The 18218-nt window shown below is 40.1% G+C and overlaps 1 protein-coding gene and 1 pseudogene across 1 annotated transcript; both read left to right on the forward strand.

The window, feature by feature from the left end:
- The first annotated feature begins 13071 nt into the window (after nucleotides 1-13071).
- Nucleotides 13072-14271, forward strand: LOC143544676 (uncharacterized). Its single transcript, XM_077036724.1, has one exon. It carries the CDS (start codon nucleotides 13072-13074, stop codon nucleotides 14269-14271), a length of 1200 nt encoding a protein of 399 aa, XP_076892839.1.
- Nucleotides 14272-16392: 2121 nt separating this feature from the next.
- On the forward strand, nucleotides 16393-17058 carry LOC143544677 (secreted RxLR effector protein 161 pseudogene; annotated as a pseudogene).
- The last annotated feature ends 1160 nt before the right edge of the window (nucleotides 17059-18218 follow it).

Raw genomic sequence — 18218 nt, forward strand, 5'->3', positions numbered from 1 at the left:
TAATATAAGTGTTTGTAGCATCTTCTTTGTTGTCAATAAAGGATTACATACTAGTGAAAACACATATTACATGAAACTAGAATGTAGAAGTAATAAGATTTTTCATAAAAATGCGTAAGCCATACGCAATTACAAACAAATGACATTAAATGTCTCTTTACTAATCTATTAGGCGCGCAGGACAAAATAAAAAGTGAACATAATTTTTGCTAGATATAACACTTCTTCAACTATGCCACATTCCATGTTCTGGCAATCTCAGTCCCGTCTAATTTTTCTAACTTGTAAGCACCTTTAGACAATACTGCTTTTATCTTGTAAGGTCATTCCCAAGTTGGAGCTAACTTTCCCGGAGGTTCCTGCCCGGAATCCTCGTTACTTCGGATGACAAAGTCTTCCGCATCAAATGTGCACTTTCGGACCCGCGAGTCATAATATTTCTGCAGCTGGCGTTTATAGTTATGCTCGCGGATCGATGCCAACTCTCTCCTTTCTTCAAGGAGGTCTAGATTCATCCGCAATTCTTTATCATTATCATTGATCATCAAAATTCGTGCGGATGGAATCCCAATCTCAGCTGGGATCATGGCCTCAGTGCCATAGGTTAAACTGAATGGCATTTCAGAATTACTAGAATTCTTTTGGGTGCGAAAGGCCCAAAGTACATGGGGTAGTTCGTCGACCCAGCCGGCACGTTTAGTACTCAATCTCTCCTTAATCCCTTCTTTAATCGTTCGGTTGGTCTGTTCGACCTGACCATTGGCTTGTGGATGAGCTACGGACGTGAAAATCTGGGTGGCATGAAGTTCTTTCAGCCACTCATGTAGTCCGCTATCCGCAAACTGAGTTCCATTGTCAGTCACAAGTTCTTGCGAAAGACTAAACCGAAAAATTATGAATTCCCAAAGGAATTTCTTGACATTTGATGTCGTAATGGACGCAACTGGTTTAGCTTCCACCCACTTGGTGAAGTAATTAATGGCCACAATTAAAAATTTGATCTGTCCCGGGGCTTCTGAGGAAAGGACCCATAATGTCAATAGCCCATTTTTGGAACGGCCAAGCGGATGTCACCGGAACAAGTTCGTTCTTTGGACGCAATGTATTGGGAGCGTGGCGTTGGGAAGAATCACACTTCCTGATTTCTTGCACAACATCTATATGCATCCCTAGCCAATAATACCCAACGTTCATTAACTTCGCAATGACCATTCTAGGGCCCGCATGAAGGCCACAAATGCCTTCGCGAACTTCCCTGATCAAGTAATTTGCGTCCTCGGCGTCCACACATCTGAGTAGTGGGCCGAGGAAGGATCGTCTGTACAAGATGCCAACTTGGTAGTTCAAGGCCTTATGCTTAATATTTCGAGCCGCGGACTTTTCTTCTAGTAAAATTCCTGATGATAGATAACCCATGATTGGCGTCGATCAGGATTCTACGCCAGTTTGAATTACTAGAACTTGATTTTGTGGAAATGACTGGCGATCTAGGACTTCAACACGTATGTCCTTTGCGAAGTGCTCAAAATTTTTCGACGCCAACTTGCTAAGGGCATCCGCCGACTTGTTCTCGCTTCTCTTGATGTGAATAACTTTGAAAAAAGAAAATTGGAGAATCAAGTCTTTCGCTTGTGACAGATATGAAGCCATTACATCATTTTTTTGCTTCGTAAGTCCCATTAATCTGTCCCGCAATTAGCATAGAGTCCACCCGCGCCTCCAAATGTTCACCCCAAGTTTTTTGGCTATCCGCAAGCCCAGAAAAGCCTCATCCTCCGCATAGTTGTTATTACTCTTGAAGTCTAACTTGATGGCATAAGTAAACTCATGACCCTCAGGATTGACTAGCCTTAAGCCTGCGCCAGATCCGTCGTTGCTTGAAGCGCCGTATGTAAACAATGACAAGATTTGTCCTTGTTCAGGAGATGCTTGGGGTTGTTGCTCAATCAAACATTCTTTTTCTTTGTGTTGCACACCTGCCCTTTGATTGTTGGTCTGAGTTTATATTCGATCGCGTGTTCACCCAACTCGATGGCCCATTTTTCCAATCGTGAAGACAATTCTGGCTTACTCAATACGTTGTTGAGTTTGTACCCAGTTAACACGTTGATGGGATGACCTTGAAAATACCTGCGTAGACGTCGGGCAGCATAAACCAGTGCCAGGAATAGTTTTTCAAGAATTGAGTACATGGTCTCCGGATCTGACAACATCCTACTGACATAATAGATTGGTGTTTAAACATTCTTCCTGCCCGTCAGTAGTACAGCCCCGATGGCAATATCAGACGCCGATAGGTACAACGTCAAAGGTTCTCCCGCATACGGTGCTGTCAGAGTGAGTAACTCCATTAAGCACTTTTAGACCTCCAGGAATGCCTGTTCAGCTTTCGCGGTCCATCTGAATTGTGCCTTCTTGAGGCAATTTCTCAAAGTCGAGACGAACAGGTAAGATTTGGCCGCGTGATTTGCTAGAAATTGATTTAATGCAACCAACCTTCCGTTGAGTGTCTGAACCTCTTTGAGGGAAGAAGGAGAAGGCATGCGGGCTACTGCTTGAACTTTATCCAGGTTGGCCTTAAAACCCGCGCCTGTGACTATTACTCCAAGGAACTTTTCTTCTTCCATCCCAAATGAACATTTAGCTGGATTCAGCTTCATGTTGATACTTCTCAAGGTTTCAAATGTTTCTTCGATGTCCCTCAACATCTGGTCTTCTTCCACGCTCTTTATTACCAAGTCATCCATGTAGACTTCAAGATTTCGACCAATTTGATTCTTAAAGGCTTGATCCATCAATCGCTGATATGTGGCACCCGCGTTTATCAATCCAAAAGGCATCATTTTGTAACAAAACGTGCCTTGGTCAGTGCGAAATGTTGTCTTGTCTTCATCGCCTGCCGCCATGCGGATTTGGTGATAACCTTTGTAGGCATCAAGGAAGCATTTAAACTTGAACAGGGCCACCACATCTACCATAAGATCAATTTTGGGTAATGGATAGTAGTCTTTTGGACATGCTTTGTTCAAATCCTTGAAGTCTATACACATCCGCCATGTTCCGTTGCTTTTTGGAACGATGACCGAATTGGCTACCCATGTTTGATACTTGATTTCACGGATGATACCAACATCTTGCACTTGTTCATTCATAGCTTTGGTTTGTTCTGGGTCTATATTTCGCTTCTTCTAAACAATTGGTGTAAACATCGGGTTTACCCTTAATTTGTGTTCCGCAATACTCCGCGAGACACCAGTCATGTCCGCGGGTTGCCAAGCGAAGATGTCCACATTCTTGGTCAACAACTGCTTCAAAAAAGTTCTCACTATCTCTGAGATAGCAGGTCCAATCACAACTGTCTGATCCAAGAACTTTTTGTTCAATACCCATTTTTCCGGCTTGGTCCTCTGAGTTTGTTTTGGGACTTTGCTGGGCTTTGAACTTTCCGTTGTGAAGCAGTGCCGATTGACATGAATAATTTCTACGCTAGTGCGGTTTGGAAACCCTACCGCACCGTGAGCTGTGGACGGATGAGCATTCAAGTCACCGATTTCTTCCTGCCCCAAAATGATGTCATGCTTAGATGTGGCTGGTAGAACCAAAAATTCCACATCTTCTGTTCTCGAATAAGTTCTGTCAGTGAGAGTGACTGGAAAAGATATAACCCCTCGCGGGTGCATCACTGCGCCTCCGAATCCAAAAACAGGAGCATGAATTGGTTTTAACCTCTCTTTGTGTTCCTCATCCAGCTGTTTTAAGCATTGCTCGTACATAATATCGGATGTACTTCCTGTGTCAAAGAAAACATATTGTGATCGGTAATGACCAAAAAGATCAGTAATTATCAACGGATTCTTATTGCACGGTCCACCCTTGACCAGAGGAAAAATCACTTGTTCATTTTTCCATTCCTCATCCAGGAACTCTCTCCTCTTTCCTCCAACCATATGTCCGCCTTGAATCATGTGGGCATTTAGATCTTTAACTTGCTTTTTGGATGGGCCCTGGTTGTCTCGTGCGGGAGCCTTACCAGTCCCTGGTTTTGCACCCTTGACCAAATGTTCAAGTTTGCCAGACTTCACAGCTGCTTCAATTTCGTTTTTCAAGGCCACACACTCGTTCGTATTATGCCCTATGTCGTTGTGGAATGAGCAGTGCTTTTTGGTGTCAAGGAACGATCTCCTGGTTAGTGGTTGGGGCTTCCTGAAATTCACATTTTCGGTGGTGAGGATTTCTGAAGGTGTTTTCGACAATGGGGTCCAACTGTTGGAGGACCGTGCTGAAGCATTCTGCTTATTTTTGTTGCCAATCAAATATCTGGTGTCAAATTGTTTCGATGGCTCGGATTTTGAATATCTGGCATCAAATTGTTTCGTCGGCTGAAGTCTTGACCAAATTTTTTCTTTGGCCTACCTGTTCGGCCTCGGATTTTGAAACTCTACCTTTGGCAGTTGCTTCTGGCTACCGCAGCTCAAAGTTTTCTCGGTTCGTGCATACAGTCTCGCCGCCGTCATGATTTCGTCCCAAGTTTTGGGCATTCCATCCCTACCTGTCAGAGTACGGATCAGATCATCACACTTCACGTTCTTGCGGAACGCTCCCCTCAGCATATCTTCGTTGACCCCACTGATGTTAAGGCTTTCATTGTTGAAACGAGTTATGAAGTCCTCAATGGATTTATTGTTCCGCCTTATAACATCCAATATTTCTGAAGGGTCACAAGTATGTTTCTTCTGTTGACTGAAATGTTGGGAAAATTTGGCCACAAAGTCATCCCAGTTTCTAATCTGTCCGTCAGGCAACTTCTCAAACCATTCCCGCCCCGCCCCGGTGAATGTTAATGCAAACAAGTGGTCGCTGGGATCCGTCATCCCATCGTACTTCCCAACAGATGTTGGAATTTTTGCATTGACTGGGAACGGGGCTGTTGCAATGCGCGAAATGAAATTTGATTTTTTCAGCAAAGGCTGCTGGATGATAAGGTTTGGAGAAGTCCCGCGCAGCATCACTGTGATACTCCGTGTTGCGGACTACCGTACGCGGATAGCTAGTTCCTCCACGTAAATGAAGTCTGCTATCACCACTATAATAACTGATGTCATCCGGGTGGTACATTGAATCATGACTTTCATACTCCTCTAAGTAAGCAGGTACACGTCTGACCATACGAGGACGGTCATGTGGTCTCCACACTTCCGCAGGATCTCTCTCTGATTGTACACTTTGACGGATCTGGCTCTTCCTCGCTGTTGGAGGAGGAGAAAGAGACCTCCTAGGAGATTCATCATAAGTTAGAGTACGAGCATGGAGTCGCTCTTCACGCACTCTACGCTCGTACTCGAATATCACACTTTCTTGCTGAACACGGAGCCACTCGTCAGGAGATAGGAGTTCTCTAGCTCTGGAACAACGATGATGAGTTCTCACCGGGTCAGAATAGTCAAAATCATCTTCTAGACCCAATTCTGAGCGAGTTCGGCGAGTTTCTCTCATGATTCGTCCCAGGTCATCAAGATTAGAACCTTCTGGTGCTGTGACATGTCCTAAATCAGTAGGAGTAGGACCGACCGGTGCTGTAACACGCTCTAAGGTGAAACCTCCAGGTGTTACATCAGCAGTTCGTGAACCAGGTGCCGTGATACGTGCAAAAACACTTGAAGTCATACCTCCAGGTGCCTTTGTATCAGTAACACGTGAAATAGGCGTAGGAGTTCTCGTCGGCCCTTTAGGAAACTGGCTCATATTGTAAGAACCAAAAACCAAATAATTATCGTAGTTCTAACAAAAGCACGGATGGCGCCAATGAAGAAACACTGATCTACTCCCCTTAACGGGTCCTAGATCCAATGAGTCCACATGGTAGGATACAAATAACAACCAACAACGATATGAGCTCAATCTCCCAAAGTCCAGTGACTGGAACCTGCAAAACAGACACCGTGAGCTCGTTACAGGAAGGAAAAGAGGGGGGTCTTCCCGTAACCACCCTCCGGCGTGAGAATAAGTACAGTTCTTACAGAGAGAAAAGTATTGAGAGTAGATAGTTGGGAGTGAATGAATACCTCATAGAGATTGAGAAGGTATTTATAGCCGAAGAGCGAGGGAATATGATTGGGCCAGCTGTCCCATTCTAGAAGATGCTCTCATAACCACCTGGACACGTGTCCTCATATGATAGGTTGAGCTATACGTTGCATGTGCATGGGCATAACAACCGGGACACGTGTCGCTCAGTAATAGGACGGGTTATCACCTTGGCCATGTGCACGGTTATAACAACCTGGCCAGGTGTCTTTCATTCATTGGTTGATAGGTCACGTATTCTCCAAGTAATAACCTTGGTGATCCTTCTAGAAGGTAATTGGTTAATTACAGTTGTCCTGTTGGCATTGCCTCATGGTCATTTTGGCGGGTTAATGTGCTATCACGCGGGTGACGTTTGAGGGTGCCTGGATGTTTCTGCGTATAAGTAAAGGATGTTTTTCCTTTACAAAGCTATGCGGGTGATCCATATGTCCCGCGGGTATCTTGTGAGGAGCTTCCCTCTGACCCGTGGGTGATACTTAAGGGTATTTGGGTCTTTTTGGTACCCTACCTCTATAGTATATCTTCAAAAGAATCACCAACGTCTCCAACAATTAAAGCAACATGTTCAAATGACATCAATATGTTATATGTCCTTCCATCTTGTTGTCCATCTCCAATAAGTGGTAGCCTTACTTCAACATGAGGGTTTTCTTGAAAATACTCTTTCATCATCCTATAAGTTTTTATCAACTCGTTTTGCATATTATTATTATATATAACATTTGAGAGGCTTGGTGTCACAAGGCCATAATTGGTCCATGTGACGGCACCAGCTTTTGACACATCTTTTTTTTTTGATTTTTTTAAAACTTTAGTTCCAATATCGTAACGAACATAACCGAAACCAACACAATTCAGATCAACTTTCCGCCTTAATGTCTGGGTTTTACCGACCGTTTTTTTTTGTTCTACAACCATAACAAACATCATTGGTTCACATGGCGCACCAGCTTGTGATGCGTTAATACAATATTTTGATTATTTTTTAGTTCAATATTGTAATGAAAGTAACTGAAACCGAACCAATTCACGTCTATCACCAACGTTACGCCTAGGTACCGACCAATTTTTTAGTTCTTGTGCCGTAACGAACGTAATCGGAATCGTTCCAATTCGCTTCTACTTGCCGTTGTAATGCCAAAGTTTTACCGACCCAATAAGCATCGTTTTAAATGAGTTATTTTTTAGTATAATATGTTGTATTCTGGACATTTGCTAATTTAATCTTTAAGTTTAGTGTCAGTTTATGCCTTTATTTGCCAACATGCTAATTGTCTATCTACGCCAAAATTGGTTCGGGAAAATACATGCAACTATGCAAGTATTTGGTAGATGATGTTATTCACAAACAATAACGTATTTACATTGTCCATGTATTTGTCATTTATATTTATCTAAAACCTATTAATACATTTTTTACATTAATTATGTAATTTTTGAATTATGTAAGTGTAAAATTAAAGGTTTAAGAAGTATTGAAGAGCAACTCAAGAATTTGACTTTGGTAGATATTGAGAAATTCTGCTTTGTCAAAATTCCTTAAATTTGCTGATTTTGCAAACAATCTACTTATAACTTGTAAGAGACGTCATTATGATATGCAAAACTATAGCAGAAGTTTGATCGTCTTTTTATCTCATTGACAGATGAACAAGGATTCCTTTGTAATGACATCATGAAAGTTGTTCAAGAAATAGATGTAACATCCAAAATTTGTTTCCTATATAAATAATAATGAATTGATGATTTATATATGTAGAGAGTTAAAAATAAACCATTAACTTTATAAAATTTCTTAACTTGGTAAACTAGAGTTGCACACCCTAGATAGTACAAGGGCTACAAAATTTCCAATTCTACAATAAGAATCAGATTGTGGAGAATGTAATCCATGTTTGTATCACCCTGAACAAGAATTCATCGACTTAATTGATGGTGTGGTGAGTTCGACCCAAAACTTAAGAGCAAGAACACAAAAATGGGTGGAAATCTTGTGATTGATGTTATGCATGTTGAGCATATAAATTGATAGTGTTGTGGTTTCCTTCCATCTTGGGTATTTATATGTATAGTTTTTTCTGATGTCGATATGCTGTTTATATGTTTTGATACTATAGTAAACATTATTTTATATTTTATGTATTTACTAAACCTCACCGGTCAAGATGTAACGCGTTTTGCGTTTCGCCCCGGTACCAGGTGAAAACACATAGACAAACTCTTCACATGGTGCCACGTAAAAGATTACCAACTTTCAAAAGTTTCTAGAGTACCGGAAACTCACTTTCGTATTTGTATGTAACAGTCACTCGATTGGAGGCACTTTTAATATCTGCATTCACTAGTATGATAGATTATAATCTCACGAATTAAATTGTTTTTTTTTTCAAATGATGCTGTTTTTTATTAATTTTATTTTATTATCACTTTAAATCATTAGTTATTGATCTTTTTCCATTTAAAACATAACAAACGACCAAGTGAGAGTATGCATTGTAAAATGTAATGATTAAGGTGTGAAATTGGAGATATGGGTTCAAGCTTTATAGAGTGTAAAAGTTAGTCGTTAAAAAAAAAGTGAGTCTATGACTTGTAAAAATGTAAAAGTATAGTATCATAAGACAATTATTCAGTATTGAATTTGTGGGCCATGTAAGAATAAAGATTGGGCTAGATATGCTCAACAGTTGTTGACTTGTTGGGCATTTTGAAGCCCAGTACAAGATTACCGGTTAAAACTTGCATAATGTATATATTTAACTCAAAATACATTTTATTTGCATTGTTTGTTGTAACATCACGTCTTTTACCCTTTACAATTAAGGCTTAAGTATACTAACTTAGAAAGTACGGGGACCAAAAATGTAAATTCTGAAAATTTGCTCCCATCGCGGTACGTGACGGGGGTAACAATCAACCCATCGCGTAGCGCGATGGGCTTGCTGAGTCAGTGGACATGTGTCTAACAACGTGTCAACACGTGGCACGTTGTGACAGGCCACGTGTCACCACCGCATAAGGCGGCGCAATATTGCGGCGCCACGGTACTCGACGGGTCCCAAGGAACCCATCGCGTACCGCGATGGGGTCCAAAATCGCCTATAAAAGGGGGGTGACGGGCATGAGCTCCATTCATCCCAAACACACCTCCATTTACACACACTTAACCTCGAAAGGCGTGCCCCATTGCTATAACAAGCCGACGTGCCATTTTCTAGTACTTCGTGCAAGAAACGAAGTTATAATCAAGTAGCAATCACTTAAGCGAGTAGATCAAGATCCTGCCTTTTTCTTATTATCAATCTAAGCATCCAATCTGAGGTAGGAGTTACGTTTAAGTTATTTGAATTATTGCTTAGACTATCAATCGAGACTATGGCCTTTAACCTTGATCGTATTTTACAAATCATTCACAATCATGTTTTCAAAAGCGTTACTTCATGATGAAATAATGATTAAATAAAAGATATCTTGACGGGCATGTAGTAACTGGAAAAGGGATATCACTGGTAGTAAGTTTCTTGCCTAAGGAAAAGTAATTCGTATAAATCCCAATCAACCGAGGGACCCGTTTACTTACCTGGAGAAACTTACCAACGTGTTGAACCTAATAGGCCAAAGCATGCTATATCAAACGTCACATAAAACCAAGGGTTTTCATTCACAATCAAAGATAAACGATTTCAAGGTTAAGCTTACAATCATAGCTTAATCATCATTCATGCAAACCTATTTATGTATAGGTTAAAATCATTCACAATCAATCAATCAATCAGTCAAGGGTTTTCAACACCGACGGTACAGGTGAATACGTTCAAACCTTTTATAACGTGAATACGTTAACCTTTTTAATCAGTCAAAACATATTCATACTCAATAAGATGAACGGGTGTTTGTCTTAACGAGTTAATCAATGTCTACATGAGATCTTTTGATCTCTAAAACATTATAATACAATATAGAAAATAAAAGCAACTCAGACCGAGTACGCATGTGTCTGGATCCAAACATAACTGTTCAGCCTAATCAGTCAAAGGCCAGGTGGCCGTGGGTTAACGGTCATGACTAGTTCTCCTTGCAGGGGCGCCATAGATCGGGAGAACATTTGTGTGTGTGTAGGGTAGTGGTACAAATCCCAGATGTGGCCGTGTATCTGCTGAGTGTACAGAAAACTATAATTGCATTATTATCGTCATTCAAAATGCTTTATTGAGTCATACGTGTTCACCAGCATATAGCTGACGTATTTTTCCAACCCATTGCAGGTAATTAAGCATAAGTAGCATTAACAAGGATTGGAGTCTTAATGAAGATAGAGGCGCGTACAAGATGGCTCCGTTTTTTATAACTAAAAATCCTTGTATTATGAAACATATATTTTGTAAACCGATACTTGGGTTTTTAAATCCCAAGTAAATTTTCAATATAAATTAATATTATATTCAACTTAAAGTCTTCCGCTAAAATTAAACCATAAACTCTGATATATTTACAAAACAGGTATCAACTTGTGGTCACACGTCTAGGCCCTAAATCGGGGTGTGACATTTGCACTATATGATAATTCAATATTTTTAAAAATTAAAGATGCCCATATTGGAAGGTTGATACAAGATTTACAAGTCAAACTCAATATTTATCTTTTATGATTGTTTAACTGGAAGTAGCCTATATGAGAGGTTGGTAGTAGTAGCACAACGTCAATAGAAACAACATTGTAATTTGTCAACAAGTGTTGGTGTAATTGTGGATCCTCTTATAAACAAGTAGAAACAATGACATTCGTCAAAAAAAAAAATATAACGTTATACACTATAAAGTTTCAAGCACATTATTATTATTATTATTATTATTATTATTATTATTATTATTATTATTATTATTATTATTATTATATCTTGGTTTGACACACTACAACATGTGGGGGTCTAACACTAGTTGGTAGAAATAGCGAAGTGTTAAACCACCAAATAAGTAAAAGTTTAAGAATTAAATTCTAAAAATTGTCTATTTTGTTTTGTCTATCACTTTTATTGTCTATCATCAAACAACTTTAATACCTTGTTTTTCAAAGTTTTAAACTATTGACAGATTATTTAAAACATGACATTATATGATATTAAATAAATATCACACGTATAAACATAAATAAAAGAAAAAAGTAGAATAGAAGTTACTATAGAAAATATAAATCCGATAAAAGTAAACCTTAATCTGACACATAAATAAAAGAATTTTTTTAGAGGGTTGCAAGTGATTGTGAGTGAAGAAAAGAGAAATTTTTTAAGAGATAAGTAAATTTAAAGAAACAATGTTCACTCTCTATTTATTTTTAAATATATTTGAAAGTGATTGTGAGTGTAGAGAGAAAAAGTAATGATAAAAATGTAAAAAAATACTATTTAATTGTATATAAGAGAGAAAATGTAATGATTTTTAGTGTAATTATAGAGAGAAAGATAGAGGGGCTGTCGGGAATGCTCTAAATCAAATTGTGACATCTAGTCGACTAAATACCATTGTTTAGATGAAAGGCCTTAGTTTGATTTCAGACTAACTCAAGACAGGTGGTCTAAGCGACCATCTTAATGGTGGTGCACCACTTAGTGTAGCAGTCTGCATGATGTTGTGGCATAAAACAAAGGTCGAGATGGGATGACCCCTATCATACCGTCTAAATAAATCCATACCTCCAAGTAATCGTATTCGTTTGTTTGTTAATTGGCGTTATACATTATCGTTGTCGCATCGCGCAGGTTTATGATATTATTATTTAACTGGTCATAATATAAAATTGATGAACTATATATAGATTAAAATAGGCAGCACCACGCTGATAGAAACGTCTGATAGAAACCCGTTTAATAGGTTAAATAACTGGTTAATCTCCAAGAATGAGAAGAAAAGAACATTTGGCGAAATTTACTAACAAATTTATTAATCAAACCAAATGTATAGTATAGAGGAAAACAATTAAAAAATTTTAATCATAAGAAAACCCAATATCAAACAATGTAAGAAAACTATATATAAGATTAAAAAAAGCCATTGATCGCCCTTTCTTGCAAGCAAATGAGCTTTCTTTTTAATAAAACAATTTTTTAGGAGTTGTTTGCTCCTATCGGACTTCAGATTTAGTTGTGACTTGTTTTGGGCTTGTTGGCTTGTATCATCAGTTAATGTAATCTTGCGTAAGTGCGTGGACCTAGTTGTCGTACTTACAAACCTAGGGGGTTATTAAGTTAGTTTTCGTCCTATTCTTGTCTAACAAGTAATTGTATGGTTATAAATAGGGGTTATTTGTAATCAAGTAATCATAACAACAACTTATTAATCAATCTTATTGTCTTCAATTGGCATCAGAGCCTAACGTTAAACACCACCTGCAGGTAAAGTAGTTTTTCCGATCAAGAGAAGTCCGGCCAAGAACAATGAGTTCTTAACTGACCATTGTGTGCGACGGGTTCTAAGGAGAGTTGAGAAACAAGCCGCAGCAGCTTAATCTTCAATCGGTTATCGATTAAAGAGGCGTTCTTAATACAAAGGCGGTGAAGCAAGGATCATCAATCAAAGAAGGTGGTCACCTGAGATCACAATCGCGGGTTCCGAAGAAGGATTGAAGGTCAGGAGCAACACCGGTAATCGACGGTGAAGTAAATCCGATTAAGAATCGAATTTGACGAACGTCTTTGTATTTGTGCCCAGAGTTGTTTGGTTGGTGAAAGGCTATTAAAATTTGGTAGCAGGGGCATCTTTCGATTTTTGTTATTAATAATTGAAAAAGAAAAAGGGATCCTAAAAGTCAACAAAGTGTTTTGTTGTTTTCTGGATTAAAGGCTACGGAAGAAAGCAAACAAAATTATTTTGTTTTGACACGAACTCGTCCGAAGCAAAGCAAAACACAATTTGTTTTGTTTATTGTTTACGGTTAAAGAAAATTGAATCAAGAATTCAATTTAAGTGCCAACAAACAAGATAGAAAAGATGGGTGATCAACCAAATAATCAAGTTGAAGGGTCAAGCAATCAAGTCAGTTTTCCCAAAGAACCGAGTTCCCACTCGATTCAGTTTCCGATTATTACGTCCACTAATTATACGATTTGGACGGTAAAAATCAAGGCCATATTCAAGGTTCAAGGGTTGTTGGAGGCTATCGAACCAAGAACGGGAACGGTGGTTGACTCGAAGATAGACGGGTTGGCGATTGTGTACCTTTATCAAGGCATGCCGAAGGCTTTGGTGATGAAAGTGGCTCACCTTTCCACCACTAAAGAGATATGGGATGCACTTAAGACTCGTTTCGTTGGGGTTGATAGAGTTCGAGAAGCACGTATTGAGTCTCTTCAACATGAGTTCGATGTACTCAAGATGAAAGAAACTGACACGATTGATGACTTCTCGACCAAGATAAGCCAAATAGCTTCCAAAGCAAGTAATCTTGGAGAACCGTTTGAAGAAAAGACCCTTGTGAGAAAGCTTTTGAAGTCCGTTCCAAGAAAGAGGTATATAGCGATTGTTGCTACTATTGAACAGTTTGCCGATATAAAGACCATGACGTTCCATGAAGCCGTTGGACGCCTAAAAGCGTTTGAGGAACGATCTGGAGATGAAGACAAACCCGTGTCTGGTAAGCAAAAACAACTCCTATATACATATGAAGAATGGAAAGCTAAAAGCAATCAAGAAAGGCGTCATGGGAAAGGCAAGATGGGAACTGAATCAAGTCAAAAGAACAAGGGAAAGGGTAAGGTTGTGGATCGGGAAAAGAAAGAATCCCGGGTGAAGAAGGATCGGTCAAATATTAAACGTTATCGGTGTGATGAACTAGGACACTTTGCCACGTCATGTCCTAACCGAAACAAGGACACAAACGATCAAAGTAACCTCGCTCAAGATGGCGGACCGGTTCTAAACATGATGACGGTAGCTCGGAGTAAGGAAGATATCGTTTTTCTAAAAGAAGACCGGGTTGATCCGAAGCAATATGCTTCAACCCCATGCGATAAAAACACGTGGATTCTTGATAACGGGGCGAGTAACCAAATGACGGGAAATTCGGAATGGTTTTCCAACATCGATCGTAACAAGACCGGTAAAGTAAGTTTCGGTGATGGTTCGTGTGTTGAAATCGAAGGTCGGGGCACGATAGTAGTAGAAGGTCAAAGGGGAGAAAACGAGCCTTGAGTGACGTTTATTTTATTCCATCTCTAAAAAATAATATTATAAGTCTCGGGCAATTAGACGAAGGAGGATGCAAGATCGCAATCCAAGACGGTATCTTATGGATATTTAAACAAGATGGAAGACTTCTAATCAAGGTACCGCGTTCCTTCAACCGGGTTTATAAAATTAATTTAAAGGTCGTTTCTCCGGTTTGCTTACAAGTCAATTTGCATAATGTTGCATGGATATGGCATGCTCGATTGGGGCATTTGAATTTCGATGCCCTTCGGGGTCTCTCGAAACTCGCGGATGGAGTGCCAAGAATCGAACACCCGATGCAAATTTGTGATGCATGTATGCTAGGCAAACAAACAAGATCGGATATCCCGAAAGAATCCAATTATCGTGCAAAGGTACCGCTCGAGCTCGTTTATGCCGATGTTTGTGGCGCGATTACTCCCGAGACACATGGTGGCAACCGATACTTTTTACTAGTTGTTGACGATTACACCCACTATATGTGGGTTTTCACAATAAAGACGAAAGACCAAGTTGCGGGTTTACTCATAGATTTCGTGAAAAGGGTGGAAAACGAAACGGACAAGAAACTCAAAACCATACGAACCGACAACGGGGGTGAGTTTACATCCCACGTGTTGGAAGATTACTTATCAAGTATAGGAGTGGCACATCAGTTTACGGCCCCGTACACCCCACATCAAAACGGAGTGGTTGAAAGAAGAAACCGAACCATACTTGGTATGACTCGAAGTTTGTTAAAAGCGATGTCACTACCACAAGATCTATGGGGAGAAGCGGTTCATCACTCGGTTTATTTACTAAACCGGTCACCAACAAAATCTTTGGAGGATTCGACTCCGTTTGAGCGTTTTAAAGGAAGAAAACCGAACCTTTCACATGTTAAAGTGTTCGGATGCACGGGGTATGTAAAAGTCCTTGGTACCGGTCAAAAGAAATTGGACGATCGAAGCATGGTGATGATTCACTTAGGTAATCAACCTGGAACAAAAGCCCACCGTATGTTTGATCCGATCAAAAGGCGAGTACACGTTACGCGGGATGTCAAGTTTGACGAGTGTAAAAGGTACGCGTGGGTTGATCTTGAAAAACAAGAGGGCGAAAAGGGTCCTGAATGGACCGAGTTTATGGTTAGGTGTGATATTGAACCCGAATCAGAGCATGCGACATCCGGGTTTGACACCGGGTCCGTAGATCGACATGATACCGGTGAGTTGGTTCGTCTCAGAAACGGAAGTGAGTCATCAAGTTCAGAAAGTGGCAGCCCACCTGTAATCCCGGCTAGGCCCAACACAGGCCTAAACAAAGAACCGTTACAAGTTATTCAGCCGCGTCGAACTACTCGAAAGACGGTTTTACCAAAAAAAATTTAGCGACTTTCTGGTTGAAGGTATACCGACACCCGCCGAGCAAGACCCGACAACCGACGAGGTAAATCTCCTATTATTATTTGATGATGAACCGGTAAATTTTCGTGAAGCGAATAACGAAAAACATTGGAAAAAGGCAATGGAAGCGGAGATCGAGTCGATTGATAGAAATAAGACATGGCGGTTAGTCGAAGCACCACCTAAAGTAAAACCGATAGGTTTAAAGTGGTTCTATAAAATCAAAAGAGATGAAGCCGGGAAAATAACCAAGTATAAGACCCGACTCGTAGCTAAGGGGTATGTTCAGAAATATGGGATCGATTTCGAAGAGGTGTTCGCACCACTGGTGAGAATCGATACCGTTCGACTTTTACTCTCGTTAGCAGCAAACCGAGGTTGGGAAGTTCATCACTTGGATGTAAAATCCACGTTTCTTCATGGTGATTTAAAAGAAGAGGTGCATGTGTTTCAACCGGATGGGTTCGTTAAGAAAGGTGAAGAAAGAAAAGTGTACAAGTTGGCTAAAGCGTTATACGGTCTACGCCAAGCTCCAAGGGCGTGGAATACTAAACTAGACGGGTCGTTAAAAGAACTCGGTTTCACTCGATGTAAACAAGAACAAGCGGTTTAAAAACGGTGTTCCGGTCAAAGGCTACTACTCGTTGGAGTTTACGTTGATGATTTGATAGTCACGGGTACAAGTGTGCAAGAAATTGCAAATTTCAAAAGACAAATGGAGTCAAGGTTCGAGATGAGTGACCTCGGGTTGTTGCATTACTATCTCGGGATCGAAGTCAAGCAAAGTGATCGTGCGATAAAGTTAAAGCAAAGCGGTTATGCAACGAAGATCCTAAAAGAAGCAAGTCTTTGGGAGTGCAACTCGACTCAATTTCATATGGAACCGGGCTTAAAGTTGTCTAAAGAAGATGAGAATCTGAAGGTAGATCTGACCGGTTATAGAAAGATAATCAGAAGCTTGCGGTATTTAACTCATACGAGACCTGATTTGAGCTACTCGGTTGGTTATGCAAGTCGGTTCATGCAATCACCAACTCAAGCTCACGCTCAAGCGGTTAAATATATTCTCCGATATCTAAGAGGTACACTAGACTTTGGTATTACTTACTCGAGAGGCGGAAACAGTATGTTGCACGGGTATAGTGATAGTAGTCATGCGGTGGATATGGATGATGGTCGGAGCACCTCAGGTTTGATTTTCTACTATGGTACATCACTGATATCATGGGTTTCTCAGAAACAAGGAACGGTGGCGTTATCATCATGTAAGGCTGAATTTATGGCAGCTACATCGGCTGCATGTCAAGCCTTATGGCTTTCGGGGTTTGTTGTCAGAGATGACCGGAGAAAAGGAGGAAATCGTGATGTTGAAGGTGGATAATTCATCGGCTATTGCCTTGATGAAGAACCCGGTTTTTCACGGGAGAAGCAAGCACATCAACACTAGTTATCACTTCATTCGGGAGTGCATCGAGAGAAAACAAATCAAGGTGGAGCATGTCAGTGGAGATTTACAAAGAGCAGACATCCTTACAAAAGCGTTGCCACTGTTGAAGTTTAACGAGATGCGAAGCTTCATCGGTGTCACAAGATTAGGGGGTGATTGTTAGTGTAATCTTGCGTAAGTTCGGGGACCTAGTTGTCGTACTTACAAACCTAGGGGGTTATTGAGTTAGTTTTCCTCCTATTCTTGTCTAACAAGTAATTGTATGGTTATAAATAGGGGTTATTTGTAATCAAGTAATCATAACAACAACTTATTAATCAATACAATAAAGGTTTAGACTTGAAATCTTATTGTCTTCATCATCAACCCGCTACCCCTGCCAACCACCCACCAAAAAAGAAAAAGAAAATATGACCTCGTCCTCAAGGTCTAGCTGAAAAATTAGAAACAGGGGATCAAACTCATCCTTATTTTCCCAAGTAGACTCCATCAGATCTTTGTCACACCATTGAATTAACATTATCCTGCGTCGTTCATCCGACTTGCGTTTATTGAGGATTTCTTCAGGAACGTAATCATCCTTGACAACCGTCGTATGCACACCCAGTGGAGGTTCCTCCTACATGACAATGATGTGGCTTGTTTTAAGGGGAGATATGTAGAAAACCGGATGAATCTTAGATGTGGTTGATGCTAGTCGATAGGCCATGTTACCCATCTTCTCCATGACCTAAAAAGGCCCGAAAAATAGCTTAAAGAGTAACTATGTAGTCGTTTATCGATCGAACTTGACGGTACTTCTGTAACCGATTGAATTATTTTTTTGTAACCGATGTTTTTTAACCTATTGTGCTATGGATTCCCGGTCCCATTCAATGAAAGATTAAGGTTGGCAATGACATTTTTGTCTTCAATTAGAAAGGAATCGACGAACACCGTTTTTGATTAATGGTCATTATAATCATGAATGGTCGTCACATAGACAACACAAAAGTAGATCATTTGTATAGAAGAGTGGTAGCTCGTTTTATAACAAAATTATGTTAAGTACAGGAAACAAGACTATGTTTTAAGATGTTGATGAACGAATTCTT

The sequence above is a fragment of the Bidens hawaiensis genome, unplaced genomic scaffold (genome assembly GCF_021521415.1).
Source record: "Bidens hawaiensis isolate Kalapana, Puna unplaced genomic scaffold, B.hawaiensis_p1.1 tig00013678_1, whole genome shotgun sequence".
Classification (NCBI taxonomy): domain Eukaryota; kingdom Viridiplantae; phylum Streptophyta; class Magnoliopsida; order Asterales; family Asteraceae; genus Bidens; species Bidens hawaiensis.

Bases quoted from the DNA above. Each gene is read 5' to 3' on its own strand.
- LOC143544676 (XM_077036724.1), top strand. From the start codon at position 13,072: ATGGGTGATCAACCAAATAATCAAGTTGAAGGGTCAAGCAATCAAGTC.